At 43.3% G+C, this 25368-nt stretch overlaps 3 protein-coding genes across 6 annotated transcripts in view; 1 reads left to right on the plus strand and 2 right to left on the minus strand.

Annotated features, from left to right (window-relative positions):
• The window catches only part of COA5 (cytochrome c oxidase assembly factor 5), a 34649-nt gene extending 31306 nt beyond the window's left edge, over positions 1-3343 (minus strand). Inside the window, exon 1 of the mRNA XM_019969765.2 lies at positions 3145-3343. Within this exon, the coding sequence (XP_019825324.1) occupies positions 3145-3243 (99 nt within the window). The 5' untranslated portion in view covers positions 3244-3343. The remainder of the gene's footprint in view (positions 1-3144) is intronic.
• A 51-nt stretch (positions 3344-3394) lies between these two features.
• UNC50 (unc-50 inner nuclear membrane RNA binding protein) lies at positions 3395-12339 on the plus strand. 2 transcript variants are annotated; one of them, XM_019969762.2, is made up of 6 exons: positions 3395-3552; positions 4607-4890; positions 6302-6422; positions 10304-10443; positions 10529-10633; positions 12006-12339. In XM_019969762.2, exons 2-6 carry the CDS (start codon positions 4611-4613, stop codon positions 12140-12142), a joined length of 783 nt encoding a protein of 260 aa, XP_019825321.1. In that variant the 5' UTR covers positions 3395-3552; positions 4607-4610; the 3' UTR covers positions 12143-12339. The 2 variants fall into 2 exon arrangements, with proteins under 2 accessions (XP_019825321.1, XP_019825322.1); XM_019969763.2 differs by having other exon boundaries at positions 3396-3552; positions 10532-10633.
• A 623-nt stretch (positions 12340-12962) lies between these two features.
• The window catches only part of MGAT4A (alpha-1,3-mannosyl-glycoprotein 4-beta-N-acetylglucosaminyltransferase A), a 127978-nt gene continuing 115572 nt past the window's right edge, over positions 12963-25368 (minus strand). For all 3 annotated transcript variants that reach the window (XM_070798281.1, XM_070798279.1, XM_070798280.1), the window contains 2 exons: positions 20137-20249; positions 12963-19995 (listed from right to left, as the gene is read on the minus strand). In XM_070798281.1, the coding sequence (XP_070654382.1) occupies positions 19969-19995; positions 20137-20249 (140 nt within the window). In that variant the 3' untranslated portion in view covers positions 12963-19968. The remainder of the gene's footprint in view (positions 19996-20136; positions 20250-25368) is intronic.

Raw genomic sequence — 25368 nt, forward strand, 5'->3', positions numbered from 1 at the left:
TCAGCAAAAACAAGACTGGGAGCTGACTGTGGCTCAGATCATGAACTGCCTATTGCCCAATTCAGACTTAAATTGAAGAAAGTAGGGAAAACCACTAGACCATTCAGGTATGACCTAAATCAAATCCCTAACGATTATACAGTGGAAGTGACATATAGATTCAAAGGATTCAATCTGATAGAGTGCCTGAAGAACTATGGACGGAGGTTTGTGACACTGTACAGGACGCAGTGATCAAGACCATACCCAAGAAAAAGAAATGCAAAAAAGCAAAATGGTTGTCGGAGGAGGGCTTAAAAATAGCTGTGAAGAGAAGCAAAGGACAAAGGAGAAAAGGAAAAACATATCCATTTGAATGCAGAGTTCCAAAGAATATCAAGGAGAGATAAGAAAGCTTTCCTCAATGATCAATGCAAAGAAATAAGAGGAAAACAATAGAATGGGAAAGACTAGAGATCTTTTCAAGAAAGTTAGGGATACCAAGAGAACATTTCATGCAAAGATGGACTCAATATTAAGGACAGAAATGGTATGGATCTAACAGAAGCAGAAGATATTAAGAAGAGGTGGCAAGAATACACAGAACTATACAAAAAAGATCTTCACAACCCAGATAATCACGATGGTGTGATCCCTCACCTAGAGCTGCTGCTGCTGCTAAATCGCTTCAGTCGTGTCCAACTCTTAGTGACCCCATGGACTGCAGCCTACTAGACTCCTCCGTCCATGGGATTTTCCAGGCAAGAGTACTGGAGTGGGGTGCCGTTGCCATCTCCTAGAGCTAGACATCCTAAAATGCGAAGTCAAGTGGGCCTTAGGAGGCATCACTACAAACAAAGTTAGTGGAGGGGATGGAATTCCAGTTGAGCTATTTCAAATCCTAAAAGATGATGCTGTGAAAGTGCTGCACTCAATATGCCAGCAAACTTGGAAAACTCAACAGTGGCCATAGGACTGGAAAAGGTCAGATTTCATTCCAATCCCAAAAAAAGGCAATGACAAAGAATGCTGAAATTACCGCACAATTATACTCATCTCACACGCTAGCAAAGTAATGCTCAAAATTCTCCAAGCCAGGCTTCAATAGTACGTGAACCGTGAACTTTCTTATGTTCAAGCTGGATTTAGAAAATGCAGAGATCAAGCTGCCAACATCTGTTTGATCATGGAAAAATGAGAGTTCCAGACAAACATCTACTTCTGCTTTACTGACTACGCCAAAGCCTTTGTGTGGATCACAATAAACTGTGGAAAATTCTAAACAGATGGGAACACCAGACCATCTAACCTGCCTCCTGAGAAACCTGTATGCAGGTCAAGAACAAGTGAGAACTGGCCTTGGAACAACAGACTGGTTCCAAATCAAAAAAGGAGTACATCAAGGCTGTATATTGTCATCCTGCTTATTTAACTTCCATGCACAGTATATCATGAGAAATGCTGGACTGGATGAAGCACAAGCTGGAATCAGGATTGCTTGGACAAACAGCAATAACCTTAGATATGCAGATGACACCACACTTATGGAAGAAAGCAAAGAACCAAAGAGCCTCTTGAAGAAAGTGAAAGAGGAGATTGAAAAAGTTGGCTTAAAGCTCAACATTCAGAAAACGAAGGTCATGGCATCTGGTCCCATCACTTCATGGCAAATAGATGGGGAAACAATGGAAACAGTGACAGATTTTATTTTGGGGGCTCCAAAATCACTGCAGATGGTGACTGCAGCCATGAAATTAAAAGATGCTTGCTCCTTAGAAGAAAAGTTATGACCAACCTAGACAGGATATTAAAAAGCAGAAACATTACTTTGGTAATGGTCCATCTAATAATAGTTCTGGTTTTTTCAGTAGTCATGTATGGATGTGACAGCTGGACTATAAAGAAAGCTGAGCACCAAAGAATTGATGCTTTTGAACTGTGGTGTTGGAGAAGACCCTTGAGAGCCCTTTGGACAGCAAGGAGATCCAACCAGTCTATCCTGAAGGAAATCAGTCCTGAATATTCACTGGAAGGACTGATGCTGAAGCTGATAATCCAATACTTTGGCCACCTGATGCGAATAACTGGCTCACTGGAAAAGACCCTGATGCTGGGAAAAATTGAAGGCAGGAGAAGGGGACGACAGAGGATGAGATGGTTGGATGGCATCACCAACTCAATGGACATGAGTCTGAGTAAACTCCGGGAGCTGGTGATAGGGAAGCCTGGAGTGCTTCAGTCCGTGGGGTTGCAAAGAGTCGGACACGACTGAGCGACTGAACTGAACTGAAGGGCAGAATCCAGGTTTGCCAGTCGACTTTGAACTTCACTGGGCTTCCCAGGTGGCGCTAGTGGTAAAGAACTCAGTTGCCAACGCAGGAGACACAAAAGACACGGGTTCGATCCCAGGTCGGGAAGATCCCCTGGAGGCGGGCACGACAACTAACTCCAGTATTCCTGCCTGGACCATCCCATGGACAGAGGAGCTTAGAGGGTAGGGTCTACAGGGTCGCAAAAAGTAGGAAACGACTAAGGCACGCGTGATATCAGATTGGCTCCAGAGAAGACCTGTGACTGTACTGAGGGAAAGATAGCAAATTCCTGTCTCCCATCACAGCACCTAAAACCACAAGATCAACGGTAGGGGGCGCAAGATACAAAGTGTGAAAATAAAAAAGCTGCCTCTTTGACAGCTTATCCTGGAATACACAGAACTCAGCAACAAGTTCAGACCAGCACAAAGTAAATACAGCATCTATTCAGCCACAACTGAACTGAGAAAGGAGGTTTCACGAGGCAACACAGTATGCCAGGTTCATGTAATTATCTGCGAATTTACTGGTTCTCATTTTCGAGGGCTCCAGAAACCTGTGATACTCTCCTATATGCCACCAGAACCCAGCAAAGCAGCAGCATTTCGTGTTTCAGGACTCGAGATGGTTTAAACTTTACAAAAACCCAAAGGGGCAGCACCGTTCTCTCCAATTTCACTATTGGGAAGTCAGGTTCCAACAGTGGACTCGCCCAAGTTCATTAAGTTGGTGGACACCTAAGACCGCGAACTCGGAGGCACGACTCAGCCACCACTGGGGCCCGCTAGGGACCCTCCGCCAGCCTCGCCTCCCCGCTTCGGGCCTCGGTCATCCGAGCGCCAGGCCGCGCTACCTTGAGCACGCAGTCAGACTGCAGCAGACACAAGCCCAGATCCTCCTTCACGCCCGCGCACGCGCCGCCCTCAGGCTTGTCCTCGTAATACCGGGGCATGACTGCGCCTCCAGCTGGCCGCGGCCTCCACCCTCTCCTTCCGAGATGGCCCAGACTCCTCAGGACGCCAGTGACGCTGCGGCGGGCGGAACCGGAAAAAGAGCGGTAGCAACCACTTCCGGTGGGCGCGCGGCGAGAGACGTAACGCGAAAGGTATCGCGCGCGGCGTTTGTGGGTCACGTGACGCGACGCGCCCCCTACGTGGTTGACGTAGCGGGGAGGGAAGTTGGCCCAGCGGCTGCTGGGTCGGCTGCTCGGCGGTGGTGGCGGGTGTATGTGAAGCCGGTGGACGCCGCCGCGGGGCTCCAGGTGAGGCCTGCCGACGGCCCCGTCTGCGCGCGACTCGGGCTCGCTGGTCAGCCTTTTCCTCCGGCAACTTGCGGCCCCACATCACCCGGCCCTGGAGTGACCGCGCCCGGGTCCGGCTGCTCGGGCTGCGGTGGGGCTGCCAGACACCATCGCGGAGGCTGGTTACAGCCGAATTTCAGATAACAGCGAATGATGTCTGCATAGCTGTGGGTCTCACGCAGTGTTTCGGACCTGCTTATATTACAAATTACTGTTGTATCTGCAATGCAGTTGTAACTGGACGTCATGTGTTTTTATGCTCAATCTGGCCGCCGTACCGGAGGCCCCGAGCGGGCGGGGAGCAGCTGGCGTCCTGGAGGCCTGGGGAGTGGAGCCCGACACTGGGCTGCCGGGGCGGGACATGGAGGCCGGACGATGACCAGCGCCTCCCTGGCTTCAGACTAGTTGGACTGGACCATGATGAACTATTCAGGAAGTAAAACACTATGCGTTTGAGTTTTGCCTTGTTTTTACATCCCATGCTAATGAACGAGTTGTTTGTTGGTGAGGCGCTGATGGACTTGTGTGATAAGCCATTTACTTTACCTCGTCGGGAACATCGTTTCTGTTTGGGTTCAGCAAAGGCTTTTCCTTAAAGTCTTGATTGTTAGCACAGATGACAGGTGGACTTTTGATTCAGACTGCCTGAGTTCAAATTTTGGCTCCATCACTATCTCTGCTTCTGGAGAAGGGGTGGGAGGAGGTGGGGAGAGGTGGAGCATGTCTGAGGATTGACAGAAATGAAGTACAGAGAATGGGTGGACCTTGTAAAAGCGTTATTATGAAGGTTCAGAAGGCCACGGGGCAGCCCTTTCCTGAAGTGCAATGGGCAGTTCTCCAGCTCCCAAATCAGCCTCAAAACCAAATTTACTCTGAGTCCTGCCTCTTCTCAGGGATCGGGGCCAAAATGTGAGGTGACTTCTCTCCTAAATAACTCAGAAGAGGGGTGCTAGAGGCTGGCAGTTTCTTCTGGTGATTTGTATTAATAATATAGTTTTCCCTCCCTTCTATCTAGGAAGATGTTACCAAGTACTTCGGTGAATTCCCCAGCGCAGGGGAACGGAGTGTTGAGTTCCAGGGATGCAGCCAGACACACAGCGGGAGCAAAACGCTACAAATACCTGAGGAGGCTTTTCCGTTTCCGGCAGATGGACTTTGAGTTTGCTGCCTGGCAGATGCTCTACCTATTCACTTCCCCACAGAGAGTTTATAGAAACTTTCACTATAGGAAGCAGACAAAAGATCAGTGGGCCAGGGATGACCCGGCTTTCTTGGTCCTGTTAAGTATCTGGCTCTGTGGTAAGTGTTTATCTGCAGGAGAGTTGAGAAATCAATTGAGTGTTTCAGGTTGGACTTGTCATTTGGAGAATCCTGTTGTCAGCGTGTTATGGGTCATAATTTGGGGTTCTCTGAAGCCGTTGTCTTCCTTTCTGAAGTCTCCAAAATCTCCTCACAGGAAAGAGAGTGGTATTCTTCCTGATTTTAAAGGTCCCAAGCAGATGCCAGAGGAAAATGGTTCCTGGGAACTTTGAAAAGCACAGTACAGAGTCACTCCATGTCTTTCAACTGCCATGATAAATACGTAGGGCTTCCCTGGTGCTTCAGATGGTGAAGAATCTGCCTGCAGTGCTGGAGACCTGAGTTCGATCCCTGGGTCAGGAAGATCCCCTGCAGAAGGAAATGGCTACCCACTCCAGTATTCTTGCCTGGAGAATTCCATGGACAGAGTAGCCTGGTAGGCTACAGTCCATAGGGTCGCAAAAGAATCAGATACAACCAAGCAATTAACACTTTCACATTTCTCATAAATTCACTGATACCCAAATGCAAACTTACTGTGAAAAAGGACTACTGAGATTGGAAATTACATTTCACCTCAGGCTGATCCAGGGCTTCCCTGGTGACTCAGTTGGTAAATAACCTCTGCAGTGCAGGAGATGCATGTTCAATCCCTGGGTCAGGAAGATCCCCTGGAGAAGGGAATGGCAACCTGTTCCAGTATTCTTGCCTGAAGAATGCCATGGACAGAGGAGCCTGGTGGGCTACCGTCTATGGGGTCGCAAAGAGTCAGACATGACTGAGGGACTAACACTTTCACTTCTCACTTTCATCAGGCCCATCCAGAGTGAGGGTTCTGAAAGTACTAATGTGATCTTGAGAAACTGCTTTAAGTTCTCCAATAGTGCAGTGAAAGGGTCTGAACCACTTTTAGTGTCTCAATCATGTCTGACTTTTTGTGACCCCTTGGACTGTAGCCTTCCAGTCTCCTCTGTCCGTGAAATTCAGCAGGCAAGAATACGGGAGTGGGTAGCCATTTCCTTCTCCAGAGGATCTTCCTGAGCCAGGAGTCAAACCTGGGTCTCCTGCATTGCAGGCAGATTCTTTACAATCTAAGCCACCAGGGAAGCCCACCTTTAACTGGGTTTAAACATGTGAGTGCCTTCTCAGTAATGGTCGTATTCTGAATGCTGGGGCTACCCTGGTGAGTCACAGATATATGGGGGCCTCCTCAGTAAACGTCAGGTATCTCAGTGGTAGTTGTGTGTTCCAGGGCGATCTGCATTTCTTAATCAGTTACATTTATTAGTAAGATAGCTTATTTTACATACCTGCATCCCATTCTGGAATGGGCATCTGAAAGGCAGAAACTGGCCTGTATGCTTAGAATCTAGCAAAGTGCCTGAATGCATCTTGTAAATCTTTCTTGCAGTGTCCACGATAGGATTTGGCTTTGTGCTGGACATGGGGTTTTTTGAGACGATAAAGCTGCTCCTTTGGGTGGTATTCATAGACTGTGTAGGCGTCGGTCTTCTCATATCAACTTTAATGTGGTAAGTACAGAAGCTTTGGTTTTTCAGATGCTACTGTAGAGCCTCCCTCTGTTTGCTTCAGAGAGTAGCTGATGGAAATGGAAACTCTATGAACTGAAAGCACTGATTTTGTCCGCCAGGATTACCATATCTCATTCTCCTGTGTTGGCACCTAGAGCAGAAAATACTTTTCGGGGGATGGTCTGCTTTGTCAAACTGCACCAGATAAGTGAATTGAAGTCATGATTATGTCGTATTAACAAAATCCCTGATTTTGCAAAAATGTTTTACAGCCAATTCTGCTGAAGTTGACTGATTTCTCAGTCTGACTCTCTCTGGGTTTGCTGTACCAGTAATAGTGTGCTGAGTATCAATTTGGCGTTTGATGTTTTGATGGGTGCTCTTGTGTGGTTGGTGGAAGGGGTGGACAGGCGGGTGAGCTCAGCAGGGGGCTGGTGGTTGCTGCTGTGTATCAGAGAAAACACTGGAACCTGAGTTGCAGAGAGACCTGGGTTCGAGTGCCAGCTCGGCCATTTACCCTGTCCTTGGAAGATGGACGTTAATTATCTATTTGTGAGGTATTTGAAAAGCTTGTACTATGAAAAGCACCTGGCATACAGTCTGTGCTCAATAAATGGTAGCTGTTAACATTTTGAGCAAGATTGTGAGAGGCTGGCCTCTGATGGATACAGCCTGTTTGCTTTGTTAACTCCTGACCAGTCCAATAGGTTTTGTATGTGCTGGGTAGTCAAAAAATGCATGCACCAGTAATCTAAAATTCTAAGTGAAAGTTGCTCAGTCATGTCTGACTCTTTGCGACCCCATAGATCCCATAGTCTGTGGAATTCTCCAGGCCAGAATACAGGGGTGGGTAACCTTTTCCTTCTCCAGGGGATCTTCCCAACCCAGGGATCGAACCCAGGTCTCCTGCATTGCAGGTGGATTCTTTACCACCTGAGCCACAAGGGAAGCCCCTTAAATTCTAAAATCTGTCCTAAAAAGGATACTGCTAACTAAGATGGCAAATAGATGTGGAAACAGTGGCTAACTGTATTTTGGGGGCTCCAAAATCACTGCAGATGGTGATTGTGGCCATGAAATTAAAAGACGCTTGCTCCTTGGAAGGAAAGTTACAACCAACCTAGACAGCATATTAAAAAGCAGAGACATTACTTTGCCAACAAAGGTCCATCTAGTCAAGGCTATGGTTTTTCCAGTAGTTATGAATGGATGTGAGAATTGGACTATAAAGAAAGCTGAGCACCGAAGAAGATGCTTTTGAACTGTGGTGTTGGAGAAGACTCTTGAGAGTCCCTTGGACTGCAAGGAGATCCAACCAGTCCATCCTAAAGGAGATCAGTCCTGGGTGTTCATTGGAAGGACTGATGTTGAAGCTGAAACTCCAGTACTTTGGCCACCTGATGCGAAGAACTGGCTCATTGGAAAAGACCCTGATGCTGGGAGGGATTGGGGGCAGGAGGAGGAGGGGACGACAGAGGATGAGATGGTTGGATGGCATCACTGACTCAATGGACGTGAGTTTGGGTAGGCTCCGGGAGTTTGTGATGGACAGGGAGGCCTGGACACAACTGAGCAACTGAACTAAACTGAACTAATGAAAAATCTGACTGTGGAAGAGGATGAGCTGGAGAGAGTGGTGAGGCTGGGTGCAGTTGTGTGATCTGCGTTTGAGCAGAGGAAGCCCAAACTAGTGTGGTGATTCCAAAAGTGGAGGATGGTAGGGAAGAGGGGGGAGCCCAGGGCCTCTAGGGTGGCCTGCAGGCTGTGGGCTTATGAGTGCCCATGTGGGCTTTGGGTGCTGGTGCATTCCATATGGGACATGCTGAGTTCAGGAGACTTGTTGATAATGAAATAAAGGTTCATTAGACACTGGCGGCGGAGAAGGCATTGGCACCACACTCCAGTACTCTTGGCCTGGAAAATCCCATGGATGGAGGAGCCTGGTGGGCTGCAGTCCATGGGGTCACTAAGAGTTGAACACGACTGAACAACTTCACTTTCACTTTCACTTTCACGCATTGGAGAAGGAAATGGCAACCCACTCCAGTGTTCTTGCCTGGAGAATCCCAGTGACAGGGGAGCCTGGTGGGCTGCCGTCTGTGGGGTCGCACAGAGTCGGACACGACTGAAGCGACTTACCAGCAGCAGTAGACACTGGGGGAGGGAACTTGGAGGCTGCAGCAGTCTGGCCAAAATGAGGATGTGACTGGCATTCTTAATCTGAAGGTGGGAGGGGAGGACTCAGCTGTCTTGAGCTGTCCCGGGAGGAGTGTCAGTGTTCTAGAGGTGAGACCTGGATGAAGGCCAGAAGCCTGGGAAGCACCTGTTTAAGGGCTGAGCAGAGGGGTGGGGCGGCAGCAGGACCATTGAATGGGAGCCCTTGGATGGGCTAAACGCTTCTTACTCCGTTCATTTTATAGCACAGCCTTGGCTCATGTGGAAGGTGTTTTGGTAAGTTCCAGTTTGTTCTACCAAAGCACTCTGATCTTGACATTTTCAGACAATTGAGTATAGGACTATTTTATTAGTACTATAACACCTCTCGTTTCTTTTTCTATTTTTATTTCCACTGTAGGCATAGCATTTTTCTTAACAGTATCCTTGAAATCACATGTAGAAGCAAACCATCAAATTTCCATTACTGTTTACAATCCTTTTTGTTCTTTTCCTTTGCAGACCTGTCTTTCTGTTACCTGAATGTCTGCCTTTTCATTTATTCATCTTTTAAAGGAACCATGAGACCATGCTGTGGAACAGAGGCACGAGCTTGAGTGACTGTTCCTGTGGCTGGAGATGTCACTGGCCACTCTTTCCTTACTGGTTCCTCAGGATTCCCTGAACTTTCCACAGCGGGGCGGGGGTTGGTGGGGTGTATGTGACCCCAGTCTTAGGCCACAGACCTGTTCCCTATTTGTGTTCACTCTGGGTGATCTCATTCAAGTTCATGGCTTTTAATAGCATCTGCACACATGAATCTGTATATCCCCTGTGTGGACTGCTCCTCTAAGCTTCTAGACCTTCTTTCTGTATTTCTTACTTCTTCACCATAACAGGGCCAGGTCCAAACTCCTGTGCTCTCCCCTTCCTGCACCCAAATCACTCTTGGTGCAGCCACTCCTGCCTCAGTGGCACCTCCATCTTTCAGTGGTTTTAAGGCAGGAGTCTCTCAGTTGTCCTTGACTGACCTTTTCCTCTGGCACCCACTGTCTAGTACTCCACTCTTGTCTTTCGGGCGTCCCTGCTGTAGTCGCCCCAGACCAGCGCCCCCGCTGCCGCCACCCTCTCCTCTCTTCCTCACAGTGCCTTCCCTCCTGCCGCTTCGCTTCCATTGTCCCCAGGGTCTGTTCTCAGACTGCAGCCAGAGGAACCCCGTCAAAACAGTAAGCCAAACGTCCTTTTGGGAACTCCTCAGTGACTTCTTATTCCACCAAGAGTAAGAGCCAAACGTCTGACAGTGGCCACAGGGTCTATAAGATGCTCCTTTTTCTTGTGCCATTTCATTGCCTGCTGTCTTCTCACCAGTTGCAGGCACTCTGAGCCCCTCCCCCACTCTGTGCTCGAGACTCCTCTCTGCTTGGCAGGCTCTGCCCCAGGGGTTCCCATCACTGCCCCTGGTTCTTTGCCCAGATGTCGCTCTCTCATGACTTGTCATAGTTAACATTTCACCTTGGTAGCCTCTGCCCTTCTGTCCTGCTTAGTCTTTCTCCGTAGGGCCATCTGACTGTACTGTCAGTCCACTCCCACTAGATTGAAGGCAGAAATTTGTTTACCACCATATCTCCAGTGTCTGGAATAATGCTTGAGCCATAGAAAATAGTCAGTAAATACGCATGGGGTTAATTTTATTGTATTATGAAAGAAATGTTACCTTTTTTTTTCAGGTTTATCTCCAATAAGTATTTAGTGAAACGGCAGAGCAGAGACTATGATGTGGAGTGGGGCTATGCCTTCGATGTGCATCTGAATGCTTTTTATCCTCTCCTGGTCATTCTGCATTTTATACAGCTTTTTTTCATCAACCGTAAGTAGCAGTTTCTTCTAAACTTGTCATCAGAAAGTCTTCATTGTACTCACTGAAAAAAGACTCATTGTCCGTGTCTCTTCAGCAGATGTCATCCTAACAGACACATTTATTGGATATTTAGTTGGAAATACCTTATGGTTGGTTGCCGTTGGCTACTATATCTATGTAACTTTCTTAGGATACAGTGGTAAGTAATTGATTTTTTTGGTTGACAACACTACGGGGAGGGGAGAAGTTGTAACAGTAATACAGTGAGCTTTATGGAGCTGGCACTGTCCCTGGTGTTTTACATAAATTCTCCCAGTTAATCTTTAGTTACATGATACAGGTTTACTATTCCCCATTTTTCAAATGAGACAAGCCCAGAGAGATTAAGTAATTTATCCATGGTCCCGTAGCTCCAAAGTGGCATAGCTGGTACATAACAAACTTTGTAATTTCAAGGAACCATGTTAAACCATACTGATGCTCTCCCGGTTTCTTGCAGGAACCCATGACGAGTTTTTTTTCTCCCAGGCTTTTGGGTTCTGGGTTACCAGCAGGCAGTCAGATGAGGAAAGGGTTGGGTCCAGTGTCTGGGCATGTTTAAAACCTTTGCCGTATTTTCTGTTTTATGATTGGGGGACGGTTCTGAAATATTTTTCATTTTGTAAACATCTGTGTTGGTCCCAGGCCACCTGCTGGACTGGAGAAGCCTAGGGGTGAGAGGTGCTGTGGATGATCACAGATGATCAAGCCCAGCTTGATCCTGCTGAACTCAGGATATGTTTATAAATTCATTATTCAATCCTGCTCTCGGTTCATCTTTCACAGTATGAATGAGAACCGTATTTATTTTTCTTCATGTATGTTAAGAAATGACTGCTATTAGGAGTTAAATTTAGAGATCGTATGACTTGTTAGTGTTATGTGTTGTAGCCCTTTCCTTTACTGTCCCTCTAGATGTTCAGGATCTTACCGTAAACCTAAGTCACTTGGACTCACGTGTGACTGATTCCACTGGTCAGAGAGTCCCCTTGACTTTGTCAGGAACCACTTGCCCCCCCATCTCCAAATTGTAACACCTCGTTGTGGGCATGAGGGAGGTCCTGTCTCTCGTTCGGGAGAGATGGAAGTGGATTTTGGATCACTGTCCTGGTAACTCCCTACAATTTAGAAGATTCTTTGGGCACAGCTCAGTTTCAGTTTGGGGACTACTTGTATGAGAAACACTTAGATTTGAATGCATGGGGTATGGACCCACTAACAGGAAGTGACAAGTGAGAAAGAAAGAAACACAGATATCTGGGGGTGGGTTTTATATTTGAGAGCTTCATTTCTTTCCTAAAGTCTGGGATCCTAGTTGAGAGCTCACCTTCTCAAAGTGGAGGTGTAACACTCCCTCGGTCGGGAAATCTCCAACAGCTGAAAGTTGGTTTTTTCCTATAACATCATCCATCTCTGCTGGTACATTAAGATGGGAAGCTTCTGAAGCATCACAGGCTTAAATTCCCCACTTCATCCATTACTAGCTGGCGATGTTGACTCTCACCCTTAACCCGGATCCTGTCCTTTTCCAGCGCTGCCATTTCTGAAAAACACGGTGATCCTTCTCTACCCGTTTGCACCTCTCATCCTGCTCTACGGGCTGTCACTAGCATTGGGCTGGAACTTCACCCACACGCTCTGCTCCTTCTACAAGTACAGAGTGAAGTGAGCCAGGGCGCCCCTTACATCTGAGCAGCAGTATTGGTGAGGTGGTGATTTCTTGTGAAACCTGTAAATAAACTATCATTGTAGATATCTTAAAGGTATAAAGTTTGCAAATTTGAAGAACTATAAATGTTAATACTTAGTACATTCCTTAAAACTAATTAAATGTACATTTCTACAATAAATATTTTTTAAACTAAAGTGTTACCTTTTATTCATAAATATTTGCACACAGAATGATATGCAAAGTACTAAGGCTATGAAGAAAATAAAAAGGTAAAACTTTTTAACAAATTATTTTTGAACACGTATCCACGTAATAGTCATGTGTGTCCCATCCCCTCCCCAACTGTTACTGACAAGGTACAGAGTCACCCCCATTTCTAACAGGCCACATTTTAAACTTTTATATAAGCCACAGGGTCCTAATTTAAGCTTTAAGAGTCTCTTTAGGAATCACTGAACTACAGGCTGTAAATGTCACTAATAGCCATTATTTATGCCAAAAAAAAAAAATACCCAACCAACAAAATGTAGTAGATGAAGAGTCCCCCAGAAGCTATTCTTACTCTGGGAACTGTATAACACACGCAAGGCATGAGTGAACCTCTGTATCACGCTGATAATCGTGGTCTTAACAACTAAGGCTTTTTTTTTTTTTAAAGACTTTCCAAAACACACAAATCTACTATTGTTTTCTAACTGAAAATAGTCCTGGTAAGCTATTATTATATATCAGTGTTAAACAAAACTATAATAATAAAAAAGCTTGGTACTCATGAAGTTTTACCTGTTTTTTATTAGAAGGAGTCTTGAATTCAACATGGCTTTTTAAACTTCTTTATTTCAAATACACATGAACGGTTGTGGCACAGAGAAACAGTGATGAAGGCACAGTCAACGGGACCAGTTATCAGGTTTTCAGTTTTAGCAGCAAATTAGAAAATAAATAATCTGCCTTTGAAAATCCAACAGGACCTAAAATAGTACTACAGTTATTACCAATCCAACCAATGAAGATGTTATAAGGGAAATATGTACAATATTATTTCAGGGGAAAAAAAAAAAACATTGGTACAACCTGGAAAAGCAGTTCTTCAGGCAGCTTCTCCCAGGGGTGCTTCCAAAAACACCCCCAATCGCAAAGACAGCCTTTCCAAACGAAGTTTGTTTTCAAGGAGAAATGCTTTAGTTTTTCACCCCATAAATGAAACAATGGTTACATTTAATCAGCTGATCTCTAAAATCTTTCTTAGAAAACACGACCGACTACACTGAAAACGTCAAATCTGCTGGCAGTGCATCTTACAGTACTGTCCACACCGGCCATCATTAAGGCTCAGAGACTGTGTCTTCAAAAGGTATTTTCACCCAAATTTCAGCAAACTGAGCATTTCGAACAAATAATGGAATGCTTATCAAACTCAAGTACCAAATCTTTGATTCCAGGGCAATTTGCTAATCACTAATGCTCTGAATTAAACAGCCTTCCTTGAGTCCAAGAATATGGAATGTTCCCCACAGCAGACAATCCTTATTCTAGAACAGTTTTAGCACCACAGTTCCTAACGTTTTTCCACACAAGCGTTTCCAGGCCAACACTCAGTTTACGTTTTTTGAATGACATCTAAATTGCCCACTCATACTCCGAAGCTCCAGCCCTTTCTGGTTTGTTCCTCTGGAAATGCTCTAGCTAGCACCCTAACAGGTGAAGCGAGTGTTTCGGGCAAGAAGAGTCAAGTTTCTGTATAGATAGTGATGATACGGGTATATAAATATAAAAAAATGCCTGTTTTTTTTTTTTTTTTTTTAGTAATACTCTTGTAGTGGTCTCTTCAGCACTGTAGGTTCACATGCATTGAAGAAATGAAGCATATTAGTTATGCCATATATATGTTAAGATTACTAATTAAAGATATACAATTCTCAAACTAAATCTCACACACTATAAACACTGCTCCATAGCTTGGAAATGTTTCCTTTCCTTTAGGACTTCAGATACGATTATGACTCAAGTCTTTGACTTTTTGATAACTTTAGCCTCTCATTTTCTTTCAACTTTTCTTATATCAGGGCTATGGCAATATAGTCAAAGAAGCACAAAAAATATGGATAAACCAAAATTAAACCAGCAATTAACAGTTTGGAAGCAAAAGTATTTTGGAAAATAAATGAATTACAAAACTTTGTTTAGCACATATAGGATTTGATCTGTGCTTAGATTATAAAGTAATACAGAGCAGATGATTTGATCTCTACACAAAGGCATACTTTTCTTCCTCTTAATAGCTTATTTAAAATAGCATTATTCATTCTTAGTAACAACTGACAGGCTCAGAACAATCAAAATCAACATAAAGTGACACTGATTCCAGGAAAAATATGCCTTACTGGATCCTGCTCCTGCAATGTCATGCTAGCAGTTCCTTTATGAAATGCGCTGCTAAGCTGCTGCAGGTTTTTGCCAATAACCTTCCAATGAAAATTAACTGAGGTCTTTGGGAGAGAATTCCAGATGAGACTTGGATATATAATCTGGTAGGACAAGACTTTATTCATGTGTTTATCAAGAAATAACCCAACTATGTATAAAAAAATGAAACTAGAACACTAACACAAGAAATAAACTCAAAATGGATTAAAGATTTAAATGTAAGGCCAGAAACCATAAAGCTTTTACAGGAAAACATACGTAGTACACTCTGACATACATCACAGCAAGCTTCTCCATGACCCACCTCCTAGAGTAATAGAAATAAAAGTAAACAAATGGGACTTAATGAAAAGCTTTTGCATGGCAAAGGAAACAATAAAGATTAAAAGACAACCCTCAGAATGGGAGAAATAAAACAACAGGCAAACAAAACAACTGATAAAGGATTAATCTCCAAGATACACAAGCAGCTTGTGCAGCTCCAAAACAGAAAACCCAATCAAAAAATGGACGGATGACCTAAACAGACATTTCTCAGAAAACATACAGATGGCCAACAAACATGAAAAGATGCTCAACATAGCTCATTATTAATGCAAATCAGAACTACAAGGAAGTATCACCTCATGCCAGTCAGAAGGGTCTTCAGTAAAAAACCTACAAACCATGAATGCTGGAGAAGATCTGGAGAAAAGGGAACGCTCTCGCACTGTTGGTGGGAATGTAAACTGATGCAGCTGGTATGACAATTCCTTGAAAAACTAGGAACAGAACTACCACATGACCCAACAATCCCACTACTGGGTATATAGCCTGAGAAAACCATAAATGAAAGAGACACATGTAATCCCAATGTTCATTGCAGCACTTTTTACAATAGCTAGGACATGGAAGCAACTTAGATGTCCATCAACAGATGAATGGATAAATAAATTGTGGTACATATATACAGTGGAATACTACTCAGCTATTAAATAAAAAAGTGTACATCGGAGTCAGTCCTAGAGATGGATGAACCTAGAGTCTATCATACAGAGTGAAGTAAGTCAAAAAGAGAAAGACAGATATTGTATATTAATGCATGCATATGGAATCTAGAAGGATGGTACTGATGATCCTATTTGCAGGGCAGCAATGGAGATGCAGACAGAGAACAGATCTGTGGACACAGTTGGGGAAGGAGAGGTGGGACGGATTGAGAGAACAGCATGGAAACGTACATTACCATACGTAAAACAGCAAGTGAGAATTTGCTCTATGACTCAGGAAACTCAAGCCAGTGCTCTGTGACAATCTAGCGGGGTGGGATAGAGTGGGAGGGGTTTTCAGAAGGGAGGGGACATAGGTATACCTGTGGCTGATTCATGCTGATGTATGGCAGAAACCGACACAATATTGTAAAGCAGTTATCCTCCAATTTAAAAAATAAAAATAACACACCAAAGGAATCAAGTAGGAAGACTTTTCTGCTTCACCTCTTTTAAATATCATATTCATTTTCTATTGCTGCATTAAATCACGGCAAATTTAAAAGCTTAACACAATACCCATCTATTATCTCACAGGTCTGTAGGCCAGAAGTCCAGGCAGACAGGACTGTGCTCTCTGCTCAAGGTCTCAGAAGGCTGGAATCCAGGTGCTGGTGGGGACCAGGCTCTTGGCTGCTGAAGCAGAGTCCATCTGCAGACTCCTTCAGATTGCTGGTTGAGTTCAGTTCCTGCGGCTGCAGGACTGCAGTTTCCATTCCCTTGGCTGCCGGCTAGGGCCTCTCAGCTCCTTTAGAGGCATTTCTCCTCATGTGGCTGCCCCCATCTGAAACCAGCCATGGTGTCTCAAGTCCTCCTGCTTTGAATCTCTGACTTCTGCTGACAGCCTGAGAAAACTCAGGGCCCACATGATTTGGCTAGCTGTTCCCAGATAATCTCCCTTTTGCTGTACAACATAATTACGGGTCATAATCACAGGTTTCACATACACTCAAAATCTAAAGTCACTGGGGGTCATCCACAGAAGTCTGGCTGCTACAAATACACACTGCTATCAATTAGAGCAATCTTTCCAAACATGCTGTTTGCATATAATCACACTTGGCTCCACGGACAGCACTGTGAGCAGACAATGTTTTCATTACCAGGACACATTTAAGAGAAGACTTCACAGCACTGCTGACGTTTTTCCTAATTATTTACTGATGCAGTTGTTGATCTAAAAAAGCTATAAAAGATATCTCCAACAGTTGAATTAACCTATACACACATGTCTAGAGCCTGCGTGCTAAATAAGCCACGTGCATTCGTGTTTTCCAAAGCTTGTCAATCACAAGCTTTGGAACCTCAACTTAAAGTTGTAGATCTTAACTGGACTCCAATAGCAGAGACAGTGAATGCCGTAAAGAACGCATGAGACTGAGAGCAAGGAATTTAGAACTGGATGTCAGGAACCTGGAAATAGGTCCTCAACTTTCTCTTCTCCCTGCAAATACTCATCATCATTTACACTATGACATATTCTGCATGTCTGCTTTTAGCTTCATGATTGCAACTCATTCTTCTGAATTCTAAAATGTTAATATTAGCACTCTTGACACAGTGCTGTCCTATAGAATTTTCTGGGATGATGGAGATGTTCTACATCTGTGCTGTTCGATCCAGTGGCCACTAGCCATAGGGAGGGCCAGTGTGACTACAGAGCTGAATGTTTTATTAATTTAAGTAGCTGCCCGGTTGTCCAGTGGCTACTGTAGAGGACAGCAGGGCTCCAGAGACAGCATGCCATAGACACACAGAAAAGTAAAATTAGTCCCACCGCTTGACACACTTTTCCCCACTCACTCTTTGGGCAAAAGTGGTTCAGCATCCATTCAAGGTCAAGCATTTACTTTCTCTCTGTTCCAAGTTCCCTAATCTTCTGTCCCAATACTTCAGTCCCTAACCTGATTCTTAGGGGCAACCACCAGAATTGCCTGTTCTTGGCAAGCTTCTAATTGTCTAGTGGAAACCAGGGGAGGAGCGCTCAGCAGAGAAGAGGCTCCATGGACACCTGTACAACAGGGGATGGACAGGAAGCATGACGTACACGCTTGCCCACGGGAGCTTGACATTTGGTCAGAGTGAGTACATGTCTGTGCACACACACACCCCACAAACAGAAACTAGACAGTTGAGACCGTGTGTGTGCCCGCACGCGTGCAAGTGTGTGGCAAGGACAGCAGCTGAAGAGAGTTCAGGAAAAGGAAGAGGAGTGTGGGCTGGAAGAGCTGGTCCCTTCCCGCAGACCCTGCCTGGGTACCTGCCGTGTGTCAGGCAGTGTTCTGGGCTCAATGAGGTGCTGGTAACAAATTCACAGGAAGGAAGGGGTGCACAAGGGAGTCCTTGAAAGACAAGATGTGGCTAAAACTCTTCTTAGGAACAGGAGGGATGAGCTAATAAGTTTTCACCCTCAGCTCTGCAGAGCTGCCTGGATAAGGCTCAGTCTCAAGACATGCACCCTGACAAAGGGCCAGGAGCTGCAGTTACTGCCACTCCTCGGACTCTCAGAGCATGGCCTTTCTTCCTCAGGTCACAGTCGGCTACTTGGGAAGCAGAGAAACAAGGGGGCTCTAAACCCACCCCCAGATTTTTACCTCCTGCCACTTGGTTGTTAGAGCAGCAATTTAGTATGTGAAGCTGGTTCCAATATTTTATAATGAGAGGCTATGCTTTTCCAGTGAAATTTCCCTGCCAGGCACTGGGCCAAGGAGAGTTGGGAAGAAAAGGTAAATTAAAGAAAATACGAAGTAAATTTTAAAAACCTTGAGGAAAATGTTTAACTAGACTTTGACATAAAAATAATCATTGTTGGCAACGTGTAACTTTTAAATCAAGAACCATTCAAGTAATGGAAAAAATTGTACCCTATCTGTGTTTTCCATCCTTTTTCACTGCATGACCCTGTACAGAAAATAAGGCTGTTTGAAAGCTATTTGTTCAGCCTGCTGGGTATGGGTGACACTTCTCCAAGCTAAACGCAACCAGCTAGAACCTCCAGTGCCCAAGGCCTCAGCCATGGGCTATTTGGAAAGCCCAGAGGGTTTAAGCTCTGCACACCTGTAGCTGTCTGCAACCCACCTGAGGACACCACAGTGGCTGGGAACTGATGTTGATAATTCATAATTTTGTAAAAGACTTCAGTTAAGATCACTGACTGCTAAGGCTGATAATATTTTTGTCTACAGTGACATCATGTGGAATTGCAAGTTTAAGAGTAATAAATACTCTCTGGATGTGAATTTACTTACAGTTCATACTGCAACAGAATAAATTATTTTGAAAAACATACACCTGTTACAATACCTTTCACCAAAAACCCACCATTACATTTTTCTTTAAAATTAAACCAATTGTGACTCGTACAACAGCATTACCTAGAAAACATTTTGTCAGAACTCAGAATGAGTGCAGATATAAAAGCCTCAAGAGAAAATGCATCTAATTCGTGGATTTTAGACAAAGATTAATACAGAAAGAAGAGTTTGTCATTTTACATATCAGAGGAAATGTAATGACTTCAGTTTATGGTAATTTGGGTTGAAATGCATCACCCTTGCACATTAAAATTTATCAGACTGATTTTTTGTGGCTATACACCATACATAGTATAGTAAAATAACCCTCAAGAAGGACATTGGTCTTTAAAATCCTGGCTTTAAGGAATGACAAACGGCTTTGAAAATATTTTGCTCAGAATCATTGTGATTATAAAAGTACTTCAGTTAGGAAATCAATCTAGAATCATTCTTAAATGGCAGTGCATTTGAAAAATGGCATTAACTTGTAATGTTTGCATTTCCAAAGAAAAATATAGAAAGAACTTAAAAAAGCAAGGTAACTGGTTTTCAAAAAAAGTATTGATTCAAAAATTTACTGCACAAAAATATGTACTTCTTAAGTATTTCTAATAAATTAACTCCATAACATTTTATGTATATTTATATATTTATATATATATAATCCCTGATCATCTATAAAAGAGGGTCTATAATACTAAAATAAATGAACTTCAAAAGTACCCCCTTCATAAAATGTATTTAACATTAATTTTTCTCAAATTTAATGAATGTAACAATATGTACAACTCTTATGTATTAGTATAATACCAAAATAGTACAAGTCATATTAACAGGCTGTCATAACTGTAAAACGTTTGAGTTGAGTTAAAACTGGAGGACAGCTTAGATTCAAATGAATACAATTATCCGTGGGAGATTCATTTTCCAAGTGGAAATATGACAATCATTTTATCTACAGTAGATTTCGCGAGAGGTAGAATTCAAGTTACCAAAAAAAGGTACGTGCTCAGCTGTCTTTAATCAACAAATTCACAGGGAAAAAAATGTGTTGGTTTCTTAGTAGAGATGGTCAGTTTGTGACTTTTTTAATATGGATCTGAAATACAAGATAGTGAACAGCATGATATGGCAATCAATTTTCAATTCGAAAAAGATCTTAAGTATGAAATCCAAATGTTGTAAAAAAAAAAAAAATGTAGAATCTAATCTGTTCTACTGATTTAATGTATTGTCTTACCTCATTAAGAATGGCCCAAACAGCAGAATTCTGAATAACTGAAAGTCGGAAGGCCGAAATGGGGTTTAGGTTGGGATCCACCATCCCTTCTGCAACACCGTTTTCAAATTTCCCTGCAAAGGAAAAATCAACACTCGCTGGGGTAAGACTGAAACAAGCACGCATAAACTATCACTAACTCAAAGCGGGGAAGGAAAACACCAAAAAAGTATTTCCAGTAGAGGTTTTTACACAAAGGATGGGCGAATTTGTTTTCTTCCTACTACCTTTATTCCAGGTTTAAATTTTTCACAAAGTAGTACATGCTTTAAAACATGAGCAGCAACCTGTTTAACAGGCAGAGCAATACATTTTATTGCACATTTTTAAAAAGTAAATATATTTATTCTGACATCAACTAACACAAGTTTTTAGTAAAATATGTCATACAAGCCTTACAAAACATACTCCTTACCATCTCTCAGTCTACTTTGAGGATTGAGTCAACAGTAAAAAATTTCACTGCTTAATTAGACACACACACACACACACACACACGATGGTTGGCCTTGAGTGATTTCCAAGGTCAAATCTAGGAGGAATTAAGATATGATACATCCTCAAGGCAGGTCTAATATAAAACTCCATTATAAATGACAAGCTCATAAAGCTTTCCTGTAAGGATAAGGATCAAGACCTAGAAAAGATAATAAGCTCTCTACTCTACTCTTCTTGCCGTGAGGAAACAGCAAGGAAACAAAACAAAAACACTGTTGAAAAAGTGTCAGAAAAATGGTTGTTCTGAATCACACTGCTCTAAGCCAGAGATTGGCAAACTTCCTAAAAATAGCAGATAGTAAATATTTTAGGCTTTGTGGGTCAAGACAGCATTTGGGAATATCACACAGGTACTCATATAGGAAAAGAGAAAAACTAATTTCCATAAAATTTTTATTGATGAAATTCAAAATTTCAACTAAGTATTAGACTCTCCTCCCCTCCAAACTGCCACATAACATATGAGATTTTGATATATCTTGAAGGTTTCCTTTCACACAGCCTAGATAAGATACTGCCAAATAATGTTACTAATCCATAAGCACAAGATTTAATGTAGCATATCCATGACTTGGAAGGTATCTGCCATCAGATTCTATTAAGAGTCTTTTCTTCAAAACATATATCTACCTTATCATAACATTACAGATGAATCATGTCCAATCAAAGGTTATGTGGAACCTCCTCGATTAGCTTGATATTTCCTGTAGTTTGGTGTCACCAAAGTGACTGGAATGCAATATAAGTTTTGCACATAAGAACTGTTTTATTTTAATAATTTTAGGTTGAATTCACTAAGAAACATTATCAGGTCTGAAGCAAAAACTATTTTCAAAAAGATAACAGTAGTCGAAGGCACTCAAAAACTTTCTCACTTGGAAAATTTTCAATTCTTATTCCAGAGCTTAAAAATAAATAAATAAAATTTTATCACTGCTAAGCCCCAGAACTGCTGTTTGGTAGGGCAAGTCAGAATATTCAGGTCTTATTTCTGACAAAAATTCACAGAACTGATGTTGATGAAGTCAACGAGAGTGAATAAAATTCACTGGCAATACTACTAGTTCAATAAATTAATCATACACGACAGATTCAAGCACTCTGTAAAGCGTCTATTGACGCATAATAAGGTAACCATAGGCTTGGAATACCTTGCTGCTGCTGCTGCTAAGTCGCTTCAGTAGTGTCCGACTCTGTGCGACCCCACAGACGGCCTCCTACCAGGCTCCTCTGTCCCTGGAATTCTCCAGGCAAGAACACTGGAATGCCTTATGGCTTTTTAAAACTTTTTATTTTACATTGGAGTATAGCTGATTAGCCATGCTGTGATGGTTTCAGGTGCACAGCAGAACAACTCAGCCATACACAGACACGTATCCATTCTCTCCCAAACTCCCCTCCCATCCAGGTTGCCGCGTAACACTGAGCAGAGTTCCATATGCAGTACACTGGGTCCTTGTTGGTTATCCACTTTAAATACAGCAGTAAACGACAAGCTTTGTAACTGTCCATCAAACCCTTCTCCTGCACAAGTATTTTCACCACCATTCACTGTAACATATCCTAGCAGACTCCACTTCAGATGTACAAATTCTGTGTCTTCTCAACTTGTTTGAAAACACTCTTGCCTGCACTTGTTCTCTACAGACTATGCACAGAGGCCAGTTGTTCAGTCGCTTCAAACCTGGCATTGACTCCAAATAACAAGGCCGCGGTTGTTAACAGATGAGGCAGTAGTATCTGTCAACTCAAGCCAAAAAAAAACTACTCAAATAATTTGCTTGCCTTTTGATTACTGACATTGCTCTCAAGGTCCCCAACTCCTCAATCAAAAGTTATTACTGAAAGTCTAATGGTCTGAAATAAGATTTTTCTCTGTACACGGATCTCTGGCTGTTACAGCTAAACACTGGTGAATGGTTTTCTTGCTTGCTAACTTTGGTTACAGCCTCATTAGAATCTTTTATTTTTGTGAAGAAACTCTCAGTGATGTTAAATTTTCTAGTTTTTCTGACCATTGCTTTCCTGTGAGCTGGGGATACTGTTGTGAGTGGTTAGTTTGGTAACATATTCTTCAGTACAGTTCCTTTACACAGTCAACACGATGACCTGCCATCTACCTTTGTAAAAAGAACCCAAATTCCACTGTGTTAAAAAGCACAGCATTCCAAGTCCACTCTCTTCTTGTTTTTACCTGAAGGGTAATCGCTGGCAATTTTCTTTGAAATGCCACAATAGACTGATGTGTGTGGCACATCCACACCGCCAAACTGTAACGCATCAGTGCTACTGGTGATACACTGAGCAGCAATTCAAAGCGACAGGAGCACCACCTCCATCTCTTGGCAACTGCTCGCTTATCTCTGCTGTTGTAGCAGAAAGACACTCACAGACAACCCAGAAACAAACGAGCACGGCCATGTTCTAAACAAATTATTCACGGGCACGGAAATGGGGATATTCTCTAATTTCTACATATCATGACATAGAAGGCAATGGCACCCCACTCCAGTACTTTTGCTTGGAGAATCCCACGGACGGAGGAGCCTGGTAGGCTGCAGTCCGTGGGGTCACTAGAGTCGGACAGGACTGAGCGACTTCACTTTCACTTTCCGCTTTCATGCACTGGAGAAGGAAACGGCAACCCACTCCAGTGTTCTTGCCTGGAGAATCCCAGGGATGGGGGAGCCTGGTGGGCTGCCATCTGTGGGGTCACACAGAGTCGGACACGACTGAAGAGACTTAGCAGCAGCAGCAGTACTATTTTTATTTTTTTCAACCACTCAACAATGAAAATAATGAAAAAAGTTTCAACATTCTTTGCTCACAGGCCATTCAAACAAGCAGCTAACCCTTGTGCTGTTACATGATGTATCAATTCTAAAGTCTTAAAACATAATCAGATCAGATCAGTCGCTCAGTCGTGTCCGACTCTTTGCGACCCCATGAATCGCAGCACACCAGGCCTCCCTGTCCATCACCAACTCCCGGAGTTCACCCAGACTCACGTCCATCGAGTCAGTGATGCCATCCAGCCATCTCATCCTCTGTCGTCCCCTTCTCCTGCCCCCAATCCCTCCCAGCATCAGAGTCTTTTCCAATGAGTCAACTCTTCGCATGAGGTGGCCAAAGTACTGGAGTTTCAGCTTTAGCATCATTCCTTCCAAAGAAATCCCAGGGCTGATCTCCTTCGGAATGGACTGGTTGGATCTCCTTGCAGTCCAAGGGACTCTCAAGAGTCTTCTCCAACACCACAGTTCAAAAGCATCAATTCTTCGGCGCTCAGCCTTCTTCACAGTCCAACTCTCACATCCATACATGACCACAGGAAAAACCATAGCCTTGACTAGACGAACCTTTGTTGGCAAAGTAATGTCTCTGCTTTTGAATATGCTATCTAGGTTGGTCATAACTTTCCTTCCAAGGAGTAAGCGTCTTTTAATTTCATGGCTGCAGTCACCATCTGTAGGGATTTTGGAGCCCAGAAAAATAAAGTCTTGATACTGTTTCCACTATTTCCCCATCTATTTGCCATGAAGTGATGGGACCAGATGCCATGATCTTCGTTTTCTGAATGTTGAGCTTTAAGCCAACTTTTTCACTGTCCACTTTCACTTTCATCAAGAGGCTTTTTAGTTCCTCTTCACTTTCTGCCATAAGGGTGGTGTCATCTGCATATCTGAGGTTATTGATATTTCTCCCGGCAATCTTGATTCCAGCTTGTGTTTCTTCCAGTCCAGTGTTTCTCATGATGTACTCTGCATATAAGTTAAATAAACAGGGTGACAATATACAGCCTTGATGAACTCCTTTTCCTATTTGGAACCAGTCTGTTGTTCCATGTCCAGTTCTAACTGTTGCTTCCTGACCTGCATACAGGTTTCTCAAGAGGCAGATCAGGTGGTCTGGTATTCCCATCTCTTTCAGAATTTTCCACAGTTTCTTGTGATCCACACAGTCAAAGGCTTTGGCATAGTCAATAAAGCAGAAATAGATGTTTTTCTGGAACTCTCTTGCTTTTTCTATGATCCAGCAGATGTTGGCAATTTGATCTCTGGTTCCTCTGCCTTTTCTAAAACCAGCTTGAACATCAGGAAGTTCACGGTTCACATATTGCTGAAGCCTGGCTTGGAGAATTTTGACCATTACTTTGCTAGTGTGTGAGATGAGTGCAACTGTGCAGTAGTTTGAGCATTCTTTGGCATTGCCTTTCTTTGGGATTGGAATGAAAACTGACCTTTTCCAGTCCTGTGGCCACTGCTGAGTTTTCCAGATTTGCTGGCATATTGAGTGCAGCACTTTCACAGCATCATCTTTTAGGATTTGAAATAGCTCAACTGGAATTCCATCACCTCCACTAGCTTTGTTCGTAGTGATGCTTTCTAAGGCCCACTTGACTTCACATTCCAGGATGTCTGGCTCTAGGTCAGTGATCACACCATCGTGATTATCTGGGTCATGAAGATCTTTTTTGTACAGTTCTTCTGTGTATTCTTGCCATCTCTTCTTAATATCTTCTGCTTCTGTTAGGTCCATACCATTTCTGTCCTTTTTTTTTTTTTTTTTTTTTTTCTCGTTTCATACATGATATTTCACATGTTTCAATGCCATTCTCCCAAATCTTCCCACCCTCTCCCACAGAGTCCATAAGACTGTTCTATACATCAGTGTCTCTTTTGCTGTCTCGTATACAGG

The sequence above is a fragment of the Bos indicus genome, chromosome 11, assembly GCF_029378745.1.
Source record: "Bos indicus isolate NIAB-ARS_2022 breed Sahiwal x Tharparkar chromosome 11, NIAB-ARS_B.indTharparkar_mat_pri_1.0, whole genome shotgun sequence".
In the NCBI taxonomy this organism is placed as follows: domain Eukaryota; kingdom Metazoa; phylum Chordata; class Mammalia; order Artiodactyla; family Bovidae; genus Bos; species Bos indicus.